Genomic DNA, 24081 nt, shown 5'->3' on the forward strand with positions numbered 1-24081 from the left:
AGCGCAAGAAATTGACGCGGCCTCGGTTCGCGTTATAATAGTACATAATAATATTTTTTTTTCTTTTTGAGGGCATCAAAATATGCCCTCGTGTTATATTCGTGGTCGCATTATATTCGTGCAAATACGGTACGTAAGCGACGAGGATTATAAAATATTGGAAAGCCCAGGGAAGCACTTTTACCATGTTCCAATGCTACTTTTTGTCTACTTAATGACTCAATTGTGAAAAAATATGATGATTCCATATACTGAAAGAGATCAATACTCTCTATTGTTAATTATAGTCTAAGTTGGCCATAACAAACCTTGACAGTCACCGAGATTTAGTCTGCCGTAAAGGAGTATGCTGTATGCAGATATGAAGTTAAACCAATGGTACAGGTAGGAAAACTATGTGATCTTCAAAAAGCAGAACTAGTATGTTGTATCCAAATGTCTTTTGTAACCAGGTCTGTTTAACAAGACCCCCCCCCCTTATACTGTAGTTATATATTTGTAAATATAATCAAAAAAAAAAAAATTCTAGTATACTTATTTTTAAAAACCCAGTTTCTTCCTGATTATCAGCTTGGAACAAAGTCCCCAATTTTTACCCCTTTCCCCCCTACCCCCCCCCCCCCCCCCCCCGATTTTCGGAAAATATAAAACCCGAAAACGAAGAATCCTACATATAAACAATGAATGGGCATTGGATGCACCTGGTTGTTGTGGATAACAAGCAGATGCTTTGGGGGATTGCTGCTGAGCAGGTAGGTGTCAAGCTTGTCGCAGACCGGATGGGGCACACGGCAGGTGCTGAAGATTTTCTGGTACTGGGTCATGTCCAGAGGGCTTGACCCCATCATATCAGGCTTGAGGAGTTGCCTGTCCAAAGTCAATTACAGCATTAGGAGAACTTGGAAAGTCTTTGGGATGTTCACCCATGCAGTGAGAAGATTCAGTGTCTTGCAGGGTTAAGAAAGCAAGTTGGAGAAAGACAAGCACAAAAACAATACTGTAAAATCCCATAAGGGCACCCACCCAAAATGGAGAGACGAATGGTAAAAAGTGAGGTAGGTTATCTTTGGGGATGAGACAGCAAAACTTTATCAAAAACTGATGAAAAACACAGGGGCACCCACTACAAACCACGTGACACGGGAACTGATAGTGCAGATCATGGACACGGCAAATTTCCCCGTTTCACGATATAATAAACGTGAGGTAATTCGCTGCAAACTCCTATGTCATGGGAAAGGATACCGCAGACTGCAAAGGCAGCAGACTGTGTCTCACAGTGCAATAAACATGCGGGAACCAGCTACAAACTTGTATGCCACGGGAACTGATATTGAATGTGCGATCATGAGTAAAAAATGTGGGAACTTGCTACGAACTTGCATGTCACAGGAACCGATATTGCGCGCACAGGTTGCCAACAAAAACGTGGAAGCCCACTATAAACTCACTTGTCACATGCATGGGTGGTACCGCAGATCGTGCAGCGGACATGATTCCCATCGGACATTGTGTGATGTTTAAAGGGATCATGAAACGCTTTTCCAACTTTTTCCTGTTTAGCTCTCCTCAACTCATAAATCGCACACTCTACCAAGCAGTTCAAGAAGACGGAAAGGCGAGAGTCCCCTCTTGCTCGGACTGTCGTTTGTGTACCCGGACACAGCCATTCTCCCCCTAGAAGATTAGCCTGTCGCTCAAAATTCAGACAAAAGTTGCTTTCCCCACCCCGTTCACCCTGCAACTGACAGTGCTGTGGAAGCTATGTGCTCGTTTGGCCAGCCACACTTTTTGCCACGTGATCAGGCTCTCTCGCGCATACCCATGCGCAGAGAATGAGGTCAGGTGATGAAAAAGAGGTGGCTGATTGGTCCGGCAAGCGCGCACATCCACCACAATGTCAGCTTAGGGGTGAAGGGAATAAGTGAGGTCCAGTGTCGTGTGAAGTGCATTTGGACCCGGTGACGTGCTACCTAGAATTCTTTCGATCAAATGACTTCCAGAGAGACATGCCAAACGCAAGATTACAGCCGACCTTAACGCAATTTAATGTTAAGGACTTACCGGTCAATCAGAGTTTTGAAGTCTAGAGCTCCTGCCATCAACAAGGCTGCGTGTCTGCAAGTTAAAAATATTTTATAAGCATCTCCCACGTAGAGGCAGTGATGAATATGCCAGAGGAGAATGCAGACAAATATGCAAGTACCAAGTTTAGCAGTGTAGTTTATCCTTACAAAATATGTATACCGGGGGTCTCCAAACCCCGCCCCCGACCCACGGCCTTCCGACCGGCCCGCGGCTGGCTGCTGTCGGCGCAAAAATAAACGCGTGCGAAAAAAAAGAAAAACTAAGCCGCTACGCGCACCAAACATGCACACAAAGTTATCAGAAAAATTACCACTATTTATTCTGTTCTTTAGTTTACATTTTATATTCATATTCCAGCCCTCGAGACTGCGACCAACCCGCAATACGGCCCCTCAGCCAAAATGTTTGGACACCCCTGACCTATATGGTCATAGTTATCTGGAATGCAGACAGCTTAACAACACTGAAGATTGTGACCTAGGTGGTTTTCGTGGTTTCAATGAACTCAAAGCAACCTTACAACAGTGTACATCATATGTGCTAGAGCCAAAGCATCTCTGAATTTTCATAATTTCATTTTTACTTTCCTGCACATTTGTTGTTAAATTTGTTTTCTTTGTATACTCTTCGTATGATACATATGCACGTTGTGCATATATTCTGTACATACTGTATATTATTATTGCATTTCCGCATTTTCGTTTCTATTTTTTTCAATTTCATTCGTTTTGTTTTATAAATGTGGTTCCTTTTGTCAATGTGAGACCCGGTGTACCCCACAAAATGCATTACAGCTGTCTGTGGGCACTCCAATAAAAATGAAGCATTACTATTATTATTATTAGTACCGTAATATCCCGAGTCATCGCCCATCCCCGAGCCATCGCCCACCCCATTTTTTGGGCCAATATCGATTTCCGAAAAAACACCGAGTCATCGCCCACCCCTTCAAATACCCCAGCGCAGACTCAGCGATCCGTGAACACTCATGCTACCCGAATGACGCGGCCGCGGACCTTACAGTTGGAGGACGTCCGTGACAAAGTAAAACGAAGGAGGGAAAGACACTTCTTTTTGTTTACGCATTTCCTCCGTGAGCGACCCTGAAGTGGTTGTGTATCCGTGCAAAAAGAAAACGATGGAGATAACAAAATAAGAGTTTGTTAATGTAACCGCGGAGTGTTAGGTCAGTCTGTCTCCGCCGAAGTAAGGTCACCGCGAACCCGCTCCTTCTTCCCGCCCGTCGCGACCGCGGTTGTGCAATATTTTAGGCAAAGCCAACGCGTAAATAAAGCTTTGCTGGAACGTAGACGTTTGCAGAGCGTCCCAACCGTGCATTGATAGCCCGCCGTGCACCGACGCACGTATGTACGCACCAAACAAGAAAGTTGCGCAAAAGCTTGTAATTGACAAGGCGCCCGACTTGGCCCGACGCCAAAGTATTTGCCAACACGACCGCCGGCTTTCCCGCTTTCCCAGCATTGGTCTTGGTCGCTTCTTTGGTCTGCTCGCTCGCTCGCTCGCTCGTTGCGCCTGGTTGGTTTTTCCATTTTCTTGTAGACTTTTCTTTCTTTTTTTACTAACTAGGAGAACATAGTGGTGACATTCTTTCGCGGAACAAACGTTCGCGCTATATGCAGATCGGCGGTGTTTCTAGCGCGTATGCAAGCAACGGACTTCGCTATAGTAAAATATTCTTTATTGAGCATTTTTTTCTATAAAACAATGAAACTAAATCGAGTTTTGAGTTTGATGTATCTCTTGTGCATCAGCGCTAGATACGCAGAAAAAAATAGGTGTTTTTTTCCGCTTTTTTTTAATTGTTTGTGCTCACCCACCGAGACATGGCCCACCCCACTTTTTTATGAATTTCAGGCGGTAGGGGGGTGGGCGATGACTCGGGATATTACGGTAGTAGCAGTATCAAAGGCACGCAGAAAAGAGCCAGTACTTGAGCTGGTCTTCCTTGGTCTGGAATGTTTGGCGTCCAAAGGCCATCCCCGGATTGGAGTACACCACCACGGGCATCCGGTATTTCAGGTAGGCATTCTCCAACCACCAGTCTGAAAGCTGAGAGGTATTTCACCGACAGAACACCTAACACCGCTGCATGCTCGGTCGGAGAAAGTCCCACAAGGTTTAGGAGAAGCTAGAGAATTCATAAATATAGCAAGCTGCAACATTACAATCATGTCTTGCTACCCCAATAATATGAATCCATACAGACTACATAACTGGGGACGAGCCAGGCAAATATGTGCATTTTTGTCTCATTGTTATGGACAACTCATTACGGCGCCTCTTGGAGGAGAATGGAGGTGTCCGTTTTAACAAGATTCACGGTCATATGAAGAGTATGTTGTTACTAAAAATAAGGGCTATGCACCAATTAAGAAATGTTTTATCAGTTAATTGGTGACCTTTCATTGACTACTTAAAGGGGCGATGCAACAATTTTTGTATTTTGCGCAAATACCGCTTAAAATGGATCCCCGACGTTAATGCCCTATGAAACACGCATTCGTCTTTCACCCCACGCAATAGAAGTTCCAGAAAAAAATTTAAAAAAAACGAGCACCGTTCGCCCTCTCAACTCGCAGCGAGAACAAGCGGCCACGTGATCTCGAGCCGATTATATGCTGCCAATGTTGATCATAACCACGCGTTGGGGTTGGCAAAGCATAGGACGCGCGCTGAGTTCCAGACAATGTTATGGCTCGGCTATCGTCGTCGTTGCAGCAATTGCACACGGGCCACTACCTGAATGCATGTCGAGGCATCGATTGTCACGAGCCCCGATCGAATGCGTACGCAGTCTTCACGTCCAAGCAGCATTTGAATATCGTCACCGCAAAGCTCCATGACGCATTCCTGGGGATCGTACTGTTGCCATTGTCCCCACAGCTCCGTCATCAAATTTCGCGAAGGAGCAAAAGGCGGCTTTGAAAGGAGAGACTGAAAGAAAAGCTCCGCTTTCATCCTTTGAATTCTGCTATGACGAAGAAGCTTCTTAATCAGTGGTGTTGCGTTAGAGTATTCTGGGGTCCCACTAATGCCAGGAAGCTGGTGTAAAGTAAGAAATATTCCTATCAAATGTCATTGCACAGCCCCTTTATAAGTTAGTCTAATATGGAGCCTGATGAAATTCAGAGTATTTAAAAATGACAGATATATGACACCATTCATTAGATGGACACTAGTTTTGGAAATTTTCTAGCCTTACCAATTTTATTGCACTCATTGGTATGTTTGGTGATGATGGCAGAAGCAGAGGACTGCAGCTTTTTACTGACATCATGCAGGCTGCAAGCCACTTAAGGCTCTTTAGCAATTAAAAAGTGTGAGATATGTTTTATTTTTTTTTTGCTATAGATTCCAATAGCGGGCAGATGAGCAGAAAACATTTCCAGTTGCATACAACATGGCATTCTGAAGAAGCAGAGTCTCGGCAATGACTAAATTCTTGATGTCAAGCTTGACAGTGACGAAGCCGGTGGTGCCCATGGTAATCCCTCTGAAGGATGGACTTTTGACTCGCTACATTGGATAAAATATTAGATCGAAATTAATGCTTTCATTGATTCATTTGTCAGTGAATGAATTAAGTTCAGAGCCTGAAGAAGTAATATAATGCTATCTTTTCTTTTTCATCAAGACACCACATACAGAACCTTTCAAAACCATACATGTTCACTTCTTTCTTTTTTTTTTTTTTTCACAAAGACGATCCTGAGATGGTTCAAAAAAAGGAGGAGCTGGCATATGCAGCCCATTTGATTTCGAGTAATTATCTGGCCATGATATACAGTGAAACCCGTTTAGAACGAACCCACATACAGCGAATTATTGTCGATATCAAACTCACGAAAAATTTAAATCAAAATGTATGTAAAAAGTACTTCTTATAACGAACAACATATTGGCTATATCGACCTTTTTTCCCCTGGGAAAGCTTCCAAAAACGTGCAAACAATCGTGTTTCAGCCAATGCCTTCACCCGAAAAAGTGTAGGAAAGAAAAAAAATTCCAAAAGCTCGAGCTGCAAACAAAAATAATCGAAAAAAAGCGATTTTGAAGGGGCACACAAAAAAAAATCTTTTAAGTGCAAAGCGGTTGCTTACGAAGAAAAGCAATTAAAAACGGAGATAAGCTAAAAAAAGTCTTTCTAGCGCGTTGTTACAAGGCGGAAGCGAAGAGATGAGAAAGAAAGAGAAGTTCTCGCCTCCTCTCCCTTCGCGCCCTGTTTCACCTAAAGTCACTTTAGTTTGACCTAGGGGGCCTTCATGTCCCGCCGAAGAGAACTTGAAGTCACTCTAGTTTGACCCTCCTCACCTTCGACGTTCACTTGGGGCTTGACACGCCTAGGGTGCCTTCATGTGTGCTTCACATAGAGTGATGCCAACTGCCTGCTTCCCTTTCCCCTACCGCCATTTTGTTCCTTGTTGTTTCCCCGTGCGCCGGAAAGTGGCCTTTGTGTTCATTGGTCCCCCCATCCGAGGGAGGTAATGCTAATCCTCCCTCAATGGGTTCCACAACACTGCTCCGAACTTGTGAGATAAGGTGCTCGTTTCCGGGAGGGTTATAAGCCCCACGGATTATCGCTGAGACCAAAATGGCTGCTGGTTTGTCGGCGAGTGGTATTATAAAGGGTAGCACCACCCTAGCAAAGTGCACATGAAGACTCCCTAGACACGCCATGCCCCAAGAGGCAATAAACCTATCACATTTCAGATTCCATAGCATTGTCACATGCCGTTGAAAGCGTCAACCACAGGCAAAGCTCTCTCTCTCTCCCTCCCTCCTTTCTTCTCGTTAATTTGGTCGTCGTTTGTTGTCGTCTTTCTTGTCCCCATTGCACTTTCTGTTCACTGTGCGGGCCAGCTAGTTCGCGCCCGAAATGACGACGAAGCAGCAGCAGGCTCTGCCACTTTCCGACAAGGTCGACATCATCAGTCGTGTGGAGCACGGCGAAAAGAAATCGGACGTTGCCGCCGCCTACAAGATCCCCAGAAGTATGCCGAGTACAATTCTTAGAAACAAGTCTGCCATCCGAGACAAGGCCCGTGAACAGCCAAACGTGGACAGCAGGCGTATCCACAAGCCGGCGTACGACAAGGTGGAAAAAGCGCTGTACCAATGGTTTTTGGACATTCGTGCACGGAAGGTCTCCGGACCGATGTTGCAAAGCAAGGCTAGAGATTTTGCATCCCTCCTGAACGTTGAGGGCTTCACCGCTAGATCTGGGTGGCTGCAGCCATTTAAAGATCAATATTTAATCGTCGGGAAAGTCGTAGCTGGGTTGTGTAAATGGGTTTCGCTCTATCAAACTACTTGCTATATCGAACTGATCGTAGCGTTTCCTGCTGTTCGTTATAAACGGGTTTCACTGCATAACTTGCCATTAAGAAATCTGAATTTTAGAAAGAGCAGAAACCTCCCAAAAGTACCACTGCTCAAAATCTATGGGAAAAAAAAATATATATATTTTTTTTTTATGATGCCTATTTCTTTTTTTTTTTTTTAACTACTCAGAAAAAGGATGTACAGTTGAACCTCGATTTAGCGAAGTCACTGGGACCTCCTAATTATTTCGTTAAATCGGAAACTTCGTAAAGTCGAGAAAGACATTCTTCGGGATAGGCTGCGCGGGAAATCCAAATTCGTTCGTTAAATCGGGAAACTCGTAAAATCGGATTTCGTTAAATTGAGGTTCAACTGTATAAATAATATGCATATTTTACTTACCCAGTTTTCTGAGGATGCAGCCTTGGCCTCTAGCACTTTATACAGTTTTGTTCCAGTACTATCTGGCCTTGAAAATTCGCTGACAACCTAAGGAGGGTAGCGGAAAATTAGGAATTTGCTTTTTAACAGGTCATGCGCTTGTCACTGGCAGGTTAAAACATGAGGCACCTTTTAGGTGCCTTACCTTCTGCCGATGAACCTTGATCACAAAGCTGATGCCCAACCACAATGCGCCCCCGAAAACTAGTTGAGTTTTTTTCACTCGAAAAATATTCTATGCGTTGCCGAATGCTCAGTCTCCTCCCAAATGTAGTGCCAGCAATCCAGATAATATACCTGAGTTTCCGAACTAACCATTATCTTATTTAAAAGTTATACGCGATTTTCTGAGCCTTTCAATGGGAAAATGAAGCCATCATTTTACCACAAAATATTTTCAAAAATCACTTTCACACGATTTTCTGAACCTTTCAGTGGGAAAATGGGGCCACCATTTTCCCACAAAATATTTTCAAAAATCGTTTTTGGGTGATTCCATGTCAGTTCATGCAATGATGGTCCGGGTCATAATGTAGATCTTTCTGTTAAAAATATATATGAAAGTCATGTTCTTGGGAGGAACATTGAGCTATATATGAACGCCGTAACATTTTTTTTTGCTAAGATATAAAATAGAGACGTTTGAGGCGTGGAAATTGAGGGGAGGAAGTGGCCGAGTGGGCTAACGCGTCTCAGCTCGGAGCGTGGAGCAAAAGCTTGCGCTGGGAACCTCCTGGGTTCGAACCCCGCCGCCCCCGCCCGTTTCGATCTGGATGAGTTTCGTACCGGCACGTGTTCGTGTGATCACTACTGCGTGATGCACGTTAAAAATCCCAGGTTAGCGGTTGTACCGCACTGGCTAAATTTCTCATCTACAGCTAAGAGACCGATTACCCGTTGAGGCGCATCTCCATCAAGGCTGTATAAACATAAAGAGCAAGCCAATTTTTTTGCGTGGAAATTGAGAAGATTTACGATGCTACTTTGCACAGTCGTCTTTTCCTCATCAAAGCTTTCACGTCACCATCACTTTTTCAATACATTTTTCAGAAGATATAAAACACATAGGTACACAAAAAAATAATAAAAGTATCGATAAAATATTTCTATGCAAACAAAAAAAATCAAACATGGCATAAAAACACATTTTAGAGACGTCACAATTTTTCTGCAAATAAACCATCTTTCATAATACTTCACAAAATGCCCATCTTTAAGTATTCTTCACAAATATGTAAAAATTACATGGCCACCCTTAATTGTCTTTTTGTTATTAAGGCAGAAATGCAGCTGATTTTTCCAAATGTGGCAAGATTGGGCGTCAATATTTAAAAAACTCCATCTTAATTTTTTTTTTTTTTTTTTTTTTAAGCTCCTTTTGGCATTTTGCAGTGACTTGAACTAACCTCTGATGGCAAAACTTTGAGTAACATATGACCTCTAAATGGGAAAAGCTACGATAAACCTTCACTCGGAGCAAGCCGACGTCTTCGTCATAGCAGCTTTGCTGCACAGCACCAAACATTTTGAGCGCTAGTTATGGCATGTATTTTATATTTTTAATATTCTTTTTTTCAAAAGGGGTGAGTATAACTGATGCAAAAAGGGACTTTGAGCTGGAATACAATTAATTAGCTTACAATTCACAAAAACAAAACGGCCCCACTCTGCAAATTCGCTAACCACAGTTGCGCAAGTGGCCATGTATACATCCAGCTTTTCCAACCGCACTCAACAAAGTGTGGTTGGAAAAGCTACTGGCTCAACAAACAGTGAACGAATCTGACCTTTTATGCCAGCATTGCTACAAATACGTCAAGAATGAGATTGCTTCTCCTCACAACCGAGACTACATCAAATTCTTCTTTCCGGGACTCTGATGAAGTTCTGGCTGAAGTCAGTCAAGAATTGTCTGCTGCTAGTCCGTCGGTAACCCCATTAAAACCACGTAAAACCATTAAAAAAAAGGCGTGAAGCGTATTTGAAGAAAAAACAAGCTCAAGTGAGTTTTTCAATTAGAAGAAAGCTGTCAAGCGTTTATGACGTGAAAACTAGCGAAGACAGTTGTAAGCACTGCACGGATTGGTCTGACGCGTTACGCGAAGCGCTGAAGGCATGCAGTTCCTACCAGGAACACAAGCGATTATACACGCTACTGCCACCAAGCACCTCAAAGAAAGAAACACTGCGTCTGGTGCCTGAAGCGACTGCCAACATGGTTATGGTCAAACAAGAAAATTGAAGCGTAAAGGTGGTGTATGGGCAACCCCTGATCCCTACATGGGGAAAAAGCCGAATGCCAAAGAGTGGAGGGTAGCACTTGAGTACTACACACGCGACAACCTCGCATGCTCTGTTCAAAGCCCCAACAAAAAGGTTTATTATAACAACAAGACCAAAGTTGTAAAAAGGTTTATGACCCGCTCTATTAAGGAACCTTACAAGCTGTTTAGGAAGGACCATCCTCATCGAGAACTAGGCATCTCCAAATTTTATTCCCTACGACCAAAATGGGTAAAAAACAGTCCCGAGCACAAGGTGTGCGAATGCATATGTTGCGTCAATTTTCAGTTGCTTTTAATGGCAATAATAATTGCCTCAAAGAGGACATTTACTGAAGAGGACCTCAAACACATCATCCTCTGCAGCAATCCCCAGAACGATTGCTTCCTGCACCGTTGCAAAAGGTGCCCAAAAATGCAGAGCATCTAGCTGCAGTCGCTCCATCTCGACGAAGACAAAGAGATCTGTTTCACGTAATGGGACGCCAGCGAACTCGTCAAAAAAGGTTATCTACACTTCCGCCTTTCTGCGGAATTTGGAGTCATGAAGCAAGAAGTGTATGAAATATTCTTACATCCGTGACCTCAACGAAGCCTGACACGTGACACAAGAACCGCCTTACAAACTAAGACGGTGATGTTCCACTTCGATTTTGCAGAAAATTGGGCAGTAATCTTCCCAACCGAAGTGCAGAGTTTTCATTGGAAAAAAACTCAAGTGTCTCTCTTCAGATCTGTGGTTACGTCCACACATGGTGCGTAAAGCTTTGCCGTTGTAAGCGATGACACGACACATGACACAGCTCACGCTCTTCTAGCCATAGAGGCCATGGAAGAGTATGTTGATGAACATTACCCAGTCTTTTCTGAAATAATTTTTGTATCGGACGGAGTGGCAGTGCATTTCAAGAATCGCTTTCAATTGCACAAACTGTCTCGGAAGCCATACTCTTCGGCAAGATGGATCTTTTTAGCAGGGTGTCAAACCGGAACCGAACCGAACCGAAAACCGGAACCGAACCGGTATTTTTTCCGGAACTGAACCCGAACCCGAACCGTTATATTGTTATCGCGATGAACCCGAACCGGAACTGAACCGGAAAAAAAATAACGGTTACCGGCTCATGTCAAAACGGTTCGGCCACGCGCTGTTGACAATGAATGTACTATCAATGCCATTTGTTTTTTAAGTGCCGTCAACTGACACACACCTCGCTTACATATTTTTCTTCTCCACTCAGTCTTAGGAATATAAACGCTGCATCCATGAATCTTGACAAACGCTGCATCCATGAATCTTGACATAGGAACCAGTATTGCGCTGGTCGCGGCTTGCACGGAAAAAAGAGAATTGGAAGGCTGTGAAAAAAAAAAAAAAATCGCGTCACGGGATTTTATTTTTCTACAATCTCGTAAATCCTAAATGCTGCTATGTGCTCATTTCATAACACGTTTCTAGAACGCGCGAGTTCTTGAAGCTTGCTTCCATCGGAATGAGAAAAGAAAAGGCTGTGGAGCTTGATAATGTTTGAGGGAGAGAAAGAAATTTTATTTACAGTTGAAATGAGCATTCATGAATTATATCTGCTCTTCGCTGCCCCAACCACCGGTCAGAGTATATCGAGCTATGAAGTGTCAAGATTTACATGCCGTATTTTTTCGTACCGGAAACTCGATGTATCCCGTTTCGTATGTGCTGATTTCAGATGTTTTATTTGTAATTTATTTTGATGTTGAAATTTGTCATTTATAATTTCCGAACCGGTTCGCGAACTGGTTCAGCGCCCCGAACCGGTTCGCGAACCGGTTCGCGGATCGGATTAATCGAACCGGAAATGAACCGGAACAAAATAAATTTACCTGAACCTGAACCGTAACCGAACCTGTATTTTTTTCGGTTCGACACACTGCTTTTTAGTCACTGGACACAGAAAAAGCGCTTGTGATGAAGTAGATGGTGTTCTTAAATACCACGCAACGCTCACCAACTTGAGATCTTCGCTCAACTCAACGACTATCACCGCTAAAGACTTTGTGGAAGTGCTACGTGAAAAAGTAACAAATGTCTGCATGTTCCACCTGTCTGCAGAACGTGTTCGAGAGTTTCGTGCAGTGAAGCAAGCAGAGTGGACTACCGTAAAATCTGTGAGAGGAATCCAAGCATCTCATCCGTGAAAGTCATCATATGCCGAGAGGCCGGATGTATACATGGCCACTTGCGCAACTGCGAGTTTTAAGCTCATGTACGCATAGTTAGCGAATTTGCAGAGTTTTTGTTTTTGTGAATTGTAAGCTAATTAATGGTATTCCAGCTCAAAGTCTCTTTTCGCGTCAGTTGTACTCACCCCTTTTGAAAAAAAGAATTAATAAATATAAAATGCATGCCAATACTAACGCTCAAAATGTTTGGTGTTGTGCGGCACAGCTGCTATGGTGAAAACGTTGGCTCGCTCCAAGTGAAGGTTTGTCGTAGCTTTTCCCGTTCAGAGGTCATATGTTACTCAAAGTTTTGCCATCACAAGTTATTTCAAGTCACTGCAAAGTGCCAAGGGGAGCTTGAAAAAAAAAATAAAAGATGGGAGTTTTTTTAAATATTGATGCCCAACATTGCCATATTTTGAGAACTCAGCTGCATTTCCGCGTTAATTACAAAAAGACAATTAAAGGTGGGCATATAAGTTTTATATATTCGTAAAGAATATTTAAAGACGCCCATTTTGATGGGTTATGTGAAGGATTATAAAAGAAAGTTTATTTGCAAAAAAAAAAAATAGTGAATATGTGTCTAAAACGTGATTTTATGCCATGTTAAATTTTTTTGTTTTCATATAAATATTTTATTGATATTTTTCATTTTTTGAGTATGTGTTGTATATCTTCTGTAAAATGTATTAAACAAGTTATGGTGACATCAAAGCTTCGATGAGAAAATGACGACTGTGCAAAGTAGCATCGTGGAAACTTCTCAATTTCCACGCCTCAAGCTTCTCTATTTTATATCTTAGCGAAAAAAATAGTTACGGTGTTCATATATAGCTGAATGTCCCTCCCAAGAACATGGCTTTCGTATATGTTTATGAAAATATGACTCGGACCATCTACGCACGAACTGACGTGGAATCACTCTTTTAACTTTTAAAAACACTTACTGGTTAGTTGGAAAATTTGGCATCTGTTTTGGACCACTAGCACTACAAATGGGCAGCGAATGACTACTAGTTTGATCTTGCAATGAAAAAAACATTGTAAATTCTTTTGGGGGCATTCCGTACAGCAGGCAGTAGCAGTGTTCATGTATACAAGAAGGAGTATGGCTATTAGAAGTTGATAATCGGCTATCTAAGTCAACTAGCAACGGCAGGGGAATGGACTACTAATGGAACGCCACCCATGTGCACTGTTCTTCACTGACAAAAGCTTTATTCTGGTTAGGCATAAATGCACCACTATGTCAACAAAACTGCCTACATCACCAAAGTTTAACAAAATGTAAGGATTTTCCCTTGGCTATTAGTTACTCGGTACTCGCGAGCATTACATACGGTTCTGTTGGTAGATTGCTGAGTAACTTTGAAGTAGCTCTTCTGGTCATTCAATAGACCGATCTCACCAAAGGAACTGTGCAGGTGCGCGTATTCCGGGAGTAGTGCCGCCACCATGCTACTTGTTGCCATCACTTTCCAGTTTTCCCGGCTGCCGTGGTGCACATACATCGTTGCACATCATCGTTTGGGATGCCCAGGTATTGGCCTGGATCAAGCTGTCATGTCTGCACTTCGTGGGATTGTGTTCTTTTTGATGCCTTTGTCAGCAACATGGAAAAGCAGTTGCCACCGTTTTATAGCTTCAGAATCATTTTATCATTTGCTGCGACATCCGAGTCGTTCACACGGTGGTCTCACTGCGGCCGCGGAAAAAACGACAATGCCACAACTCTATCTCTCCGGCTGCTCAGACGTCTCAATGAACTTGGAAACAAGTGAGCATCTAGTTCAAGGGCAAAGAACACGAAAATTCGAGGGACCACAGGCTCGCCGTAGGATGGCGGCACCATGAAATAGCATCGAGTCGGTGGGAAGTGGAGCATGGTATGTACTTTGGCTTGTGCATGACGTTTAATCTACAATGAAGTATGGAGAGCTAAATAGACTTTCTCAGGGAGCGAGAGTTTTCTAAAAGTCGTTTCACTATGATTGACAGCCTGTGCAAAAGGGTACAGATGAACTCCGGGGAGAAGCCTGCACACTAACAAGAAGCGATCCACAGAAGGAACATGCCTGACACGGCGTAACAACTCGCATCTGTCAAAAAGCAGCAACCATGCCATATACGTAAAATGTCTCTAAACATAAAAAAGCAATTTATATCTATTTTATTTTGTTTGCGCAAGTTCCAAACACCAACAGTCGCCCGACGGTAGGAGCTTTTGTCTGCAGTCTCGACGGATCAGTAACGTTAGCCAAAATCAAGTTGTGGAATAATAGACCGCCACTAGGAAGGGGGGGGGTGTTTTCGCTGACTTTCTGGCGGTAAGTGTTGCACTTCTAAATTACATTGCGCGGTGTTTTAATGTTTTGTTCAAAAGAAATAAAGATTACTTTGGAAAAGAAGTTGGTCTCATTTCAAGAAATCACCGCTTTTTTGTTAGTAACTGACCTAACCTTTTTAAGCATGGATGTGCTTGAAACATGTTGTAGCAATAGCAGTAATAACCACCAAAATACATCAAGCAAAAAGTGCATTAAAAATGACCGCCGCAAGGCAGCATGGACGACCCACTTGAGATTAGTCTGCTACGGAGCGAGTGCTCAGGGAGATTCCAACGCATGGAACACTTCGGCACGCCTGACTATGTCTCGTGCCCTGTAACCTTACACTCCTTAGCTAACGTGCAATAGGGTGGATAAAAATCATGAAGCAAATTGCAAAACACATTGAAATCACCTAGCTGTGTTTGGAGGTTTGTGTTTGTCCTTTGTCCCTTTATTACCCTTCTCAAGGGATTATTTTCGCCATTCTTGTCCAGCTTGCTTGCCCCTTTGCATTTAATTGCATTGTAATTATAACATTGAAATTCCTTTTCTTTCGTCCTGCTCTGTCTGGCTCTGTTCACCTTGTTTAGCCCCACTTGTCGGAGGCTGCTTTCTTTCGAGAAGACATGAAATCCTATGCCCTTTTTACCAATGCCGTTATTGTAACACCCTGGCAAACAGGTGAAGCCACTCATTAGAAACTGTTAGAAAACAGCCCATTAAAAGCCTCATGCTAACCCTCGAATTTTCAAACACCGGGCAAACAATGCGCACCGAAGCGGCCGGAACACCGGGGAGAACTAAAGATACCAGGGTGCACCTTGGCTGCCGCGCAACTCCTGGTGAGATAGGTCTATCGTGCGTGCAGGTGCGAGTTGATTCCTATAATAATAGAAGTGCTTTCGCTTTGCTCCAAATGTACCAATGGATGTAGCCCGATTTTAAGACAAACTAGACAAAAGATTGCAGACCTTCCAGAACAGCCTGTCACAATAGCTAGGTAATTATTTTTGCCAAAACCCACTGCCACTGCCACTGCCACTGCCACTGCCACCTGCCACCTGCCACCCCCCACCCCCCACCCCACCTTAAAAAAAAAAGCCTATCATGTCTTTGTCATTTCTGATAAACATGGAGACGCATAAAATGTGTTGCAAACGAGCTGGGCACATGTCGTGTGTGTGGGTATGACATCACAGGTGTTACGCGACTCTGACATGAGGCCTGGAGTTCGGCAAATTGAGGCCACACCTACAAAATGCAGCCAAGAAAAGAAAAACATAAATATCATGAGTCCTGAGCTGTTTGTTGTCCTTTCAATTCACCTCAACAGTCCCCATACATTCCAAAATACCATCAAGGTCAGTTCCAACCCGAACCAAGACCTGCCAAGACGCTTAAAAGACAGCCACCATCTGTACCCAAACCCATGCTTACCTTCTGGGTGTTCGCAAACTCCTCGGCGGTAAGCAGGGGCCGCACAGAGTCCAGGTACCTCTTGAGGGTGTCCTGGAGGGGTGCCACAGGGAGTCGCTTCAACTCCTTCTGCCTGGACAGCATGAGGCCTGCCTGGAAGGCCGGAGCAGCCGACCCACCTGACGACGTCCGAGTCGCGTCTCGGCTGAATTCGTTAACCTAAACGAAAGCAAGACACCGTGAGCCCACAGAAAATGGCAGCGGAAATTAATGATGAAATATAACCCTGGAGAAGGGGAACAAGAGGGACAAAGGACAAACATAAATCTCCAAACAGAGCTAGGAGACTGGTGAGTAACTTTGAATGGCTTCGGCAAAGATGGCCTTAACCCACAAGGCATCTAATGCAAAGCAGGAGGTCTCTCGTATCTAACCCCCACAAACAGGTACGTACATCTATATGAAAGGATAGATTAAGTGAATCTTTTTCGAGTAATGAGCGCCCCGTCTGGGAAATTGTCTGCAAACTACAGATGAAGGGCGGCCCAGCATGCGTGGAGGTAGGAAACTTCTCGAGGCGACATGACGCCACCAGAAAAAAGGCCAGGGGAGACTTCCGGTTTGGAGAGATGCGCCCCGAACGATGACCAAAACCAAAAGAAGTTATTGGACAGAAAGGACAGCCAATTTGGTGCCAATGGCTGTTTTGGCCACCCTCGAGGGCATCCGCACCGAATGTGAGCTCTACTTCCGGCTTCACTTGGGATTTAATCGTTTGGCTGGCTTGAGCCCGTATGTCGCCTCCTCTTCTTTCTATCTCTATGCCAGCATGCCTCTGCCCGTCAAAGCACATAGGCATTGTGCCGTGGTATCGGCTTTCACTGCTATTCATACCTCATACTGCCAATGTTAAAGGGAGAATCGTCAAAAAAGATGAGATATGTTCATAGATAGGTGCCAGACGGCGCCCTTCGAACATGGCGACAGTGGAAAAGAGGGTGTACGCAGGCGGAGATTTACTGGTAAAAGGTCAATTTGAACCTGTTTGCATTGCCAGATGTGCCTGATGTTCAGTACATCCCCACATCTATAAGACAGTGATGTGATTGGCCTAAGCCGTTTTGGAGCACCTTTTGGCGCAGCCAAAACAGTGTTTGGGAGCAGCAAAAGTGGACTTCGGAGCAGCTAATACAGTGTTTGGGAGCAGCAAAGGTGGATTTGGAGCAGCTAAAATAGTGTTTTGGAACAGCAAAAGTGACTTTTGGTGCAGATACTCTTACAAAAATAGAAATATTTCCTTCAAGTGCTGGACAAACGAAGGGCACTTTGCTCGCCGCAATAAACAAATTATAGTCAAGTTAGACCACCTGGGAGTCTTTCAACATGTAACTGAAATGCCAATGACATGACACGTTTTGGAATGCTTCAGTTAAGTGATGCATATATATGTATCCGTTATAGGTGAATGAGAACCAAGCTGCACATATTAAAATTTATTTGAAAATGACCAGCTTAGTAGTAAATATCGCAGCATTAGGTTGACTAGTTATATAATAAATGGAAGCTGTCTCTGACTGTTGATACACGAGACCACTACAGTGCAATGCGAAATTGTCGCGCGAGCGGCAATGGCTGTTCGATCGAAACCATGCCACTCCGCTCCGTCGCCAACTGGTTCTCAAAATTGTATACAAATAGTAACTGTCCAGGATACGACAAAAACAGTGCAGCCGCACGTGCTTGCGAGACCGGCTGGTGAGGTACAAGCTAAACACACAGAAAAAAAAAAAAAAGAATCTGAGCACATCGATGCAAGACTTCACGAGCCAGGGTCAAAAAGCTCTCGGAGCGCTTTGTGCACCGACTGAACTCGAGACAAACAAGCGCGTTGTGAGTGTTCAGCGTGCAGACATTGCCTTCTTTGCTTTAGCCTCACTTCCCTTCACCAACTCTCTTTCGCGGCAGATTTTTCACGTACCGGGGTACCCCTCGAAAGAAAGTGTACCGAGAGAAACCCAGGCAATCAGTACTTCGACACAGCAGTCTTTGAGCTAAAGGGATTTTAGCGTATTAAACAAGAACTGGAACGTTGGTGAACATTAGGGCGGTCCTTACGTTTCATTTTAGAAAGCGCCATATCTGCAGCGACGTGGGGACGGCAACAGCCGACGTCGCGCGACCCGGGTGACTGGCAGGCAGGGACCAAATATATTTAAACTTGAGGAAGAAAACGAGAAGGGACGGACAAACACAAACTTCCAACTGGCAAGTTTCCTCAAGTTTCCTTAAGTTTTTAATTATCTCTACCAACCCGCTCGTTCTGTCTCGACCGAATATAGTTTTCCCACGACCATTGCTTTCAGGCGCAAGTGCTTCAGCTCACAAAGTAACTCCCACCGCGCAAAAACGTTTTTCGTTTCACAGCTTGATGGCATGGCTGGTCCGCACATGCGCGCGTCTATCGTTGAAAAAGTTTTAAAAAGAAGTGACATGCGAGACGACGAGAGCGCGAAACGAGAGACGGCGGGAACGAGAGACGGCGCGAAACGAGAGACAACGGATGAACGATTGATGCAGGGTACTTTGTATCGGGCGGCCGCTTGCGCCACCTAGCACACGCATGCTCAATTACGGCACTCAGTTTAGTTTTAGTATTGTAAGGCGACCAAAATTGGTCATTTGGCGCAGGCTTGGCGCAGATTACCCTTATTTAGGCAAAATGTAGCAGGATGTAGCAGGCTTAGCCCCTTGGCGCAGTTTGGCGCAATTGGCGCAGCAATCACATCACTGATAAGATCATTTTAAAGAGAAATTGATTTCTCAGACTTTGTGTGATTTTGAGGAATATGCTCATCGAACTGTCATCCTTTCGGTTGTTTCAATTGGAATTTATAGTCGAACTCCTCAAAAAAGTGCTTGCATGTCCCATGAAACATTCTTCCAACTTTTCAGAATGAAGTTCTAAAGGTGCGAATGCAGACATTGTGGATGCTGCCACGACTTTGCAATGCAAACGTGGGTATGTAAAAACCGTGATCTGTTGCAAAATATTGACAGTTACAAGATATCTCGTTGATCGGTGCACTCTGCCATGTTGGAAGAGGTTTGTCCTTAAAACATGTGGACGCAATTGGCTGGCAGTGACATCAATCCCTGTGAGGAGCACGTGTCATTGCATTCTTTGTTACCGATTGCAGAGAAGAGCATCTCGATGTACCCACGTTTATGCTCACAGTACTGATTCTGCTCATCTTGAAATACTGTGGTTGTCTGGGACCCGTCAACTGTGCAACTTGAAGCATGATTGGAGTCAGTATAGCGCTTGGGACGCCTTTCCCATTGTGAGGCCACAGCATGGTTACTCAGCAGTACCCTACCAAAAGCTGCATACCTGCACCCTCTTCCCTTTAGGATCCACTCCATCTGAAACGCCAAATGGTGATTACACAGCTCCTGGCAACTCTCCATTTTCCAAGCTCCGCACTTCCCCTTGATCTCTCTGTGGCATGCTATTAATTCTGATGGGTTTACTTCGGTTGATCGAATGCTATTTCATCAAACCACCATTTAGAAAACGGGCATGTTTTATCAAAGCTCGGTTTAGAGAAAGCAGAGCCTCAATTTAGAGAAATGCCGTTTATCGAACAGGAACGCTGTTATTTGCATGTGTATCACTAGGGCACATATTAACCCCCCACCCCCGCATTTTTGCCACTTTGCGGCAACAGTCTGCGGCGGCTCAATAAAAAAAAATGCGAACCCACCCGGACCATCCGTACACGCTATTTCACGGCGGCCAAATTCGCTAAATTGAGGCTCATCACCATTTTCCCTAAACTGGGTTTCTCTATAAAGAGATTTGATAAACTGTGGTCGGTTAAGCGGTGTTCGCTAAAGTGAGCTTCTCTAAACCGCACGTCCCCGTATTCTGCTGACCCGCAGCATTGTTTGTTTAAGTTATGGTGACTGAGTTGCGTCTTTGACTGTTCTATTTAAAAAGCCTCTGACACGCCAAAAAAAAATACTTTTTTTAATGCTAGGCGTTGAAATGGCATGTCGGGACATTACAAAAAAATTGCTTCACTATAGAGTTGCGTAGTTTTTTAATAAAAAGTAGAAATACGAGGCCCAATTCAAAGTTCCCGCCAGTGCACTGTGACGTAACAGTGTACCACAAGGTGTCGGGGCGGTCAGAAGGGAGGCATCGTCCTACGTCACTAAAGGTGGGTTCGCAGGAAGTCATGTGAGTTTCACTCCTTGTGCTCTCCGCGACCGCGCCCAAAACTTTTTTTTTCTTTTTTTTTTTCTGCTTTTTGTACGAGCAATATTAGGAAACGAAGTTTCAGCTCCACTAGCTCTTTATCGCTGCACCATTGGTTAGTTTGCGTACTGTAAAAGTTGAGGACGAAGAGTCAGTGGATCGACGTAATGGAGGTCAATGATGAAAACGTTGCGAGTGCAAGCCAGTGTACGAGAGTATGCCGTCAGTCTGATGATACAGAGCTATACTGGGCACAAAAAAAGCTATCAAGTTTTGAAAAAAAAATTTTAGAACGCTCGCAGAAATTAGGATTGCTAGCGTACGACACACCCAATTGCACTGCTGAAGGTTCGGACACCGAAGTCGTCGAATCATTGTATACTCTCCAGGCTGAAGATGCCTGCCGTCTCTTGGAAATGCAAGCAGTGTCATCTCTTCTTCAGTTGCTGAAATACCGGGACAGTCCCTCACACAGCACCTTCTAGGCATTGTAGTTGATCAAGTGAATTCACTGACTCCTCTTCTTCTACCTTTACAGCAACATTAAGCGATGAAAAGCAAATAAAAGAAACCTTGTCTGCTTGGATCACTCGTGGAGGTGCAGAGAATAACAAAAATATTTAAAAAAATTATTACACGCGCTCGCGGTAAGCACGAGGAGGGATACAACTCACGTGACTTCCGGCGATGCCTCCCTTCTGACCGCCCCGACACCTTGCGGTACACTGTTACGTCACAGTGTACTGGCGGGAACTTTGAATTGGGCCTCGTATTTATATTTTTTATGAAGAAAGCTACGCACCTTTATAGTGAAACAATTTTTTTGTAATGTCCTGAAATGCCATTTCAACGCCTAGCATGAAAAAAAATTTTTTTTTTTTTTTGGCGTGTCAGAGGCTTTTTAAGTCTCATATTGCCCAGACATTGAAAGTGGTTCCAAAACAGAAACAAAAAGATCCGGAGAAAAAAAGGAGCGAATACAAGAATCGCTGTCGTCACAGTCTCCCAACTCAAGCTGTTGGAGTGCACCTGTCAAGCTGAAGAGCAACCGACAGCGAACCATATCTCCTGTATCCGTATCAGCTGCTGCATCACCGCCAGGATCATGGCAGGCAGCAGCATGACACTTCTGTGCTTTCATTAGGTAGAAATTAAGGGACCAAAAATGAAGACACAGCTATTTGACAGACCAGTTGGAAGCACAATTCAGGCACCATACTCAAATCCTCTGTCTCTTACAATCCTTCAGGGCTTGCGTGGTACAGCTCAAGAGCTCCATCCCAACGGCAATCACCTAATTAAGACCCGACAGCAGTCTGCAGTTCATGCGCTATTATTTGCTAAAAGTGTCACCCGCAAAACTGGAAAGCATTTTTCTTCTTGATCTTCCTCTTCTTCTTTCTGTATGAGCATCACAAGTCCCTTGGTATGGATATAAGACCTAGTTACAGTCACCTTACGATTAAATAACGTCCAGTGTTGTGACATTTAACCTTGTCATGAATGCTTGCACCACTTCATATTTCGTGTTATGCAAGAAAACAAACATCAGTCCTGATTGATTGTTCGCTATGAATCTTGAACAGAAGCTCACCAGAAAATGATGTCTAATGCTAAAACATGTGAAGGCAAATATAGCCTGCCAACACCTCCAGCAGTTTCGGAATGTCTCTGTAAAGCTGACAGTCCACACACAGCTTCCTCGGGCGGTGCTGAAAACGCTTTGTTGCCTTTTAAACCCTCTTCACCAGGGGTTCACCTTGGCGTGCTTGCAGCAAAGCTATCGTGACCTACACTAGATCCTGTTAAAGACATTCGATCAGCCTCCAGACACTTGAATGGTCCTGTCCCACAAGCCTGGGGAACCCGTTATTTTACTCACGGCACACCACAATTCATGGATGGCCTTTTTCGTGTTGCGCAAATGAGTATCCAGCCCTTAGCATCATACTGTCGAGACCCGTTATAATGAAGTCGGCTATAACAAAATAGCGGCTACAGCGAAGCGATCACAATTTCCAATTCCCTTTTGCACTTCGCCATAACCGAAGTCGGTTATAGCAAAATAGCAGATACAGCGAAGTGATTTCCGATTCCTATTGACTTCGTTATAACCGGTCTCGACAGTATTTTGTTAAAGGGACAATGAAGACGATTTTAATTAATTTTTTTAAATGGTGTTTTAATGCTTCTTGGGCACATAGCATGCCGCCCAATTTTTTGTAGACATTTATGAGGCGTATTTATGTGCCTACGAAAGAAGTAAAGAAACCGAAACTGAACCATCTCCAGTCTAGTTTCTGGGCCTCCGAAAACGGAGGTGACGTAGGGAGTGACATCAAGTGTGAATAGTCGGTATCGGTAGTATTTAGGAGATTGAGACTCTGGTTACCGTGGTGGGGTATAGCAGCGCGGTGGCGCGGTCGTTGCGCCGACTTTGTCAACATGGACGGATGCCGCTCTCGCGAGCGAGTTCGAGCTTCCGTTCAGTGACCGAACACCAACAGAACGGGAGTATGTGTGTGGTGGCCTCTGCCATCACCCGACGGAGACCGCCCAGCTGGCAACGAGCGGCCCGCATGCCGAAGGACGGACGCGGGGGAGATGCCGAAGGGAAAGCGGCAGCGATCCCGCCGTTCCGGGATCCGGTTCCTCCGCGGACTTACTCTTTTCATCGTCAAAGAACACGAACAGCAACCCACACGTGAAAACTAGCGTCGCCCGAACGAATACTGGTCTTCAGTCGACCGTTAGAACATCCATCTACAGCTACCATTTCGCAAAATCTTACGAGTACCGTGTTCTTTTTTAATTTTATTTTGTTGGCCCATAGTTGCTCGTTGCCGGTTTCGCGTCCGGCGTAGCAAAGAAAAAAGCAATGATGCTGCTTTATTTACGGTTTAGTAATCATTTCCGATCCGATTTATACTTGTGATGGTTATTCAAGCGGAAATTAGAACAGTATTTCTAAAAATCGCGAACCAAAACATGACCGAGGGCACGTTTCTCGTTTCGACCAATCGCTGTTGCGTCTCTTGTGACGTCGCACTCCTTGGCCCCGCATCGGTCACGTGAGCTCCGCTTCTCCTGGCTTCTCCCGCAACTCTTGGGGCGTCGCCCCAGTCGATCTCGGTACGATTATAACCGCGACTGTTTAATTGATTTGCGCGGCACACAAGCGCCGGTTTCAGCTGAAATTTGGGCAACATGGCCTGAGACGTGCCTGGAACCCAGTTCAATCGCCAAAAAGATCTCCGAAATTGCCTTCATTGTCCCTTTAATATGCATGATAGCTGCTGTTACAAACGCAAATAATCAGCAATGGGTGTCACATTTCCTAGATACAAGAAGCTTTATCCTGCTCAGGGATCAGTCAAATTGTATGTCAATGGCTCAAGTCCGTAACGTAGGTAAGCCGCACATAAGGGCGGAGTCCTGGTTAAGGATGCACAAGCATAGCCTCCTATATACTGAAAAAGCCTGGCATATCGCCACGAGAAGCGGCTGCCGAAATGGAAAAGGTGGAGCGGCAGACAACGGATGACGGAAGAGCCACGTGACTGGCACCACGCTGCGATGAGACACCGAAAACAGCTCTTCCGAGCGAACAAGTGTGTTTTGTGTCCTCGCCGCTGCAAAAGCTGTGCGCTGGCGTCCAGGTTTCCCGAGAAATGGCTCTCTAATGCTCTGCGTTACCAGATCCTTGTGATCCAAATAT

The 24081-nt window shown here is 44.4% G+C and overlaps 1 protein-coding gene across 1 annotated transcript in view; it reads right to left on the bottom strand.

Moving 5' to 3' along the window:
- The window catches only part of LOC8050662 (carnitine O-acetyltransferase), a 47816-nt gene extending 31258 nt beyond the window's left edge, over window positions 1–16558 (bottom strand). Inside the window, exons 1-6 of the mRNA XM_042292797.1 lie at window positions 16547–16558; window positions 16124–16321; window positions 7834–7920; window positions 4040–4158; window positions 2065–2118; window positions 702–867 (exon numbers count right to left, since the gene is read on the bottom strand). Coding sequence (XP_042148731.1) covers window positions 702–867; window positions 2065–2118; window positions 4040–4158; window positions 7834–7920; window positions 16124–16321; window positions 16547–16558 — 636 coding nt within the window. The remainder of the gene's footprint in view (window positions 1–701; window positions 868–2064; window positions 2119–4039; window positions 4159–7833; window positions 7921–16123; window positions 16322–16546) is intronic.
- Between the last annotated feature and the right edge of the window lie 7523 nt (window positions 16559–24081).

This window comes from Ixodes scapularis, unplaced genomic scaffold, assembly GCF_016920785.2.
Source record: "Ixodes scapularis isolate PalLabHiFi unplaced genomic scaffold, ASM1692078v2 PGA_scaffold3__209_contigs__length_174095766, whole genome shotgun sequence".
Classification (NCBI taxonomy): Eukaryota; Metazoa; Arthropoda; class Arachnida; order Ixodida; family Ixodidae; genus Ixodes; species Ixodes scapularis.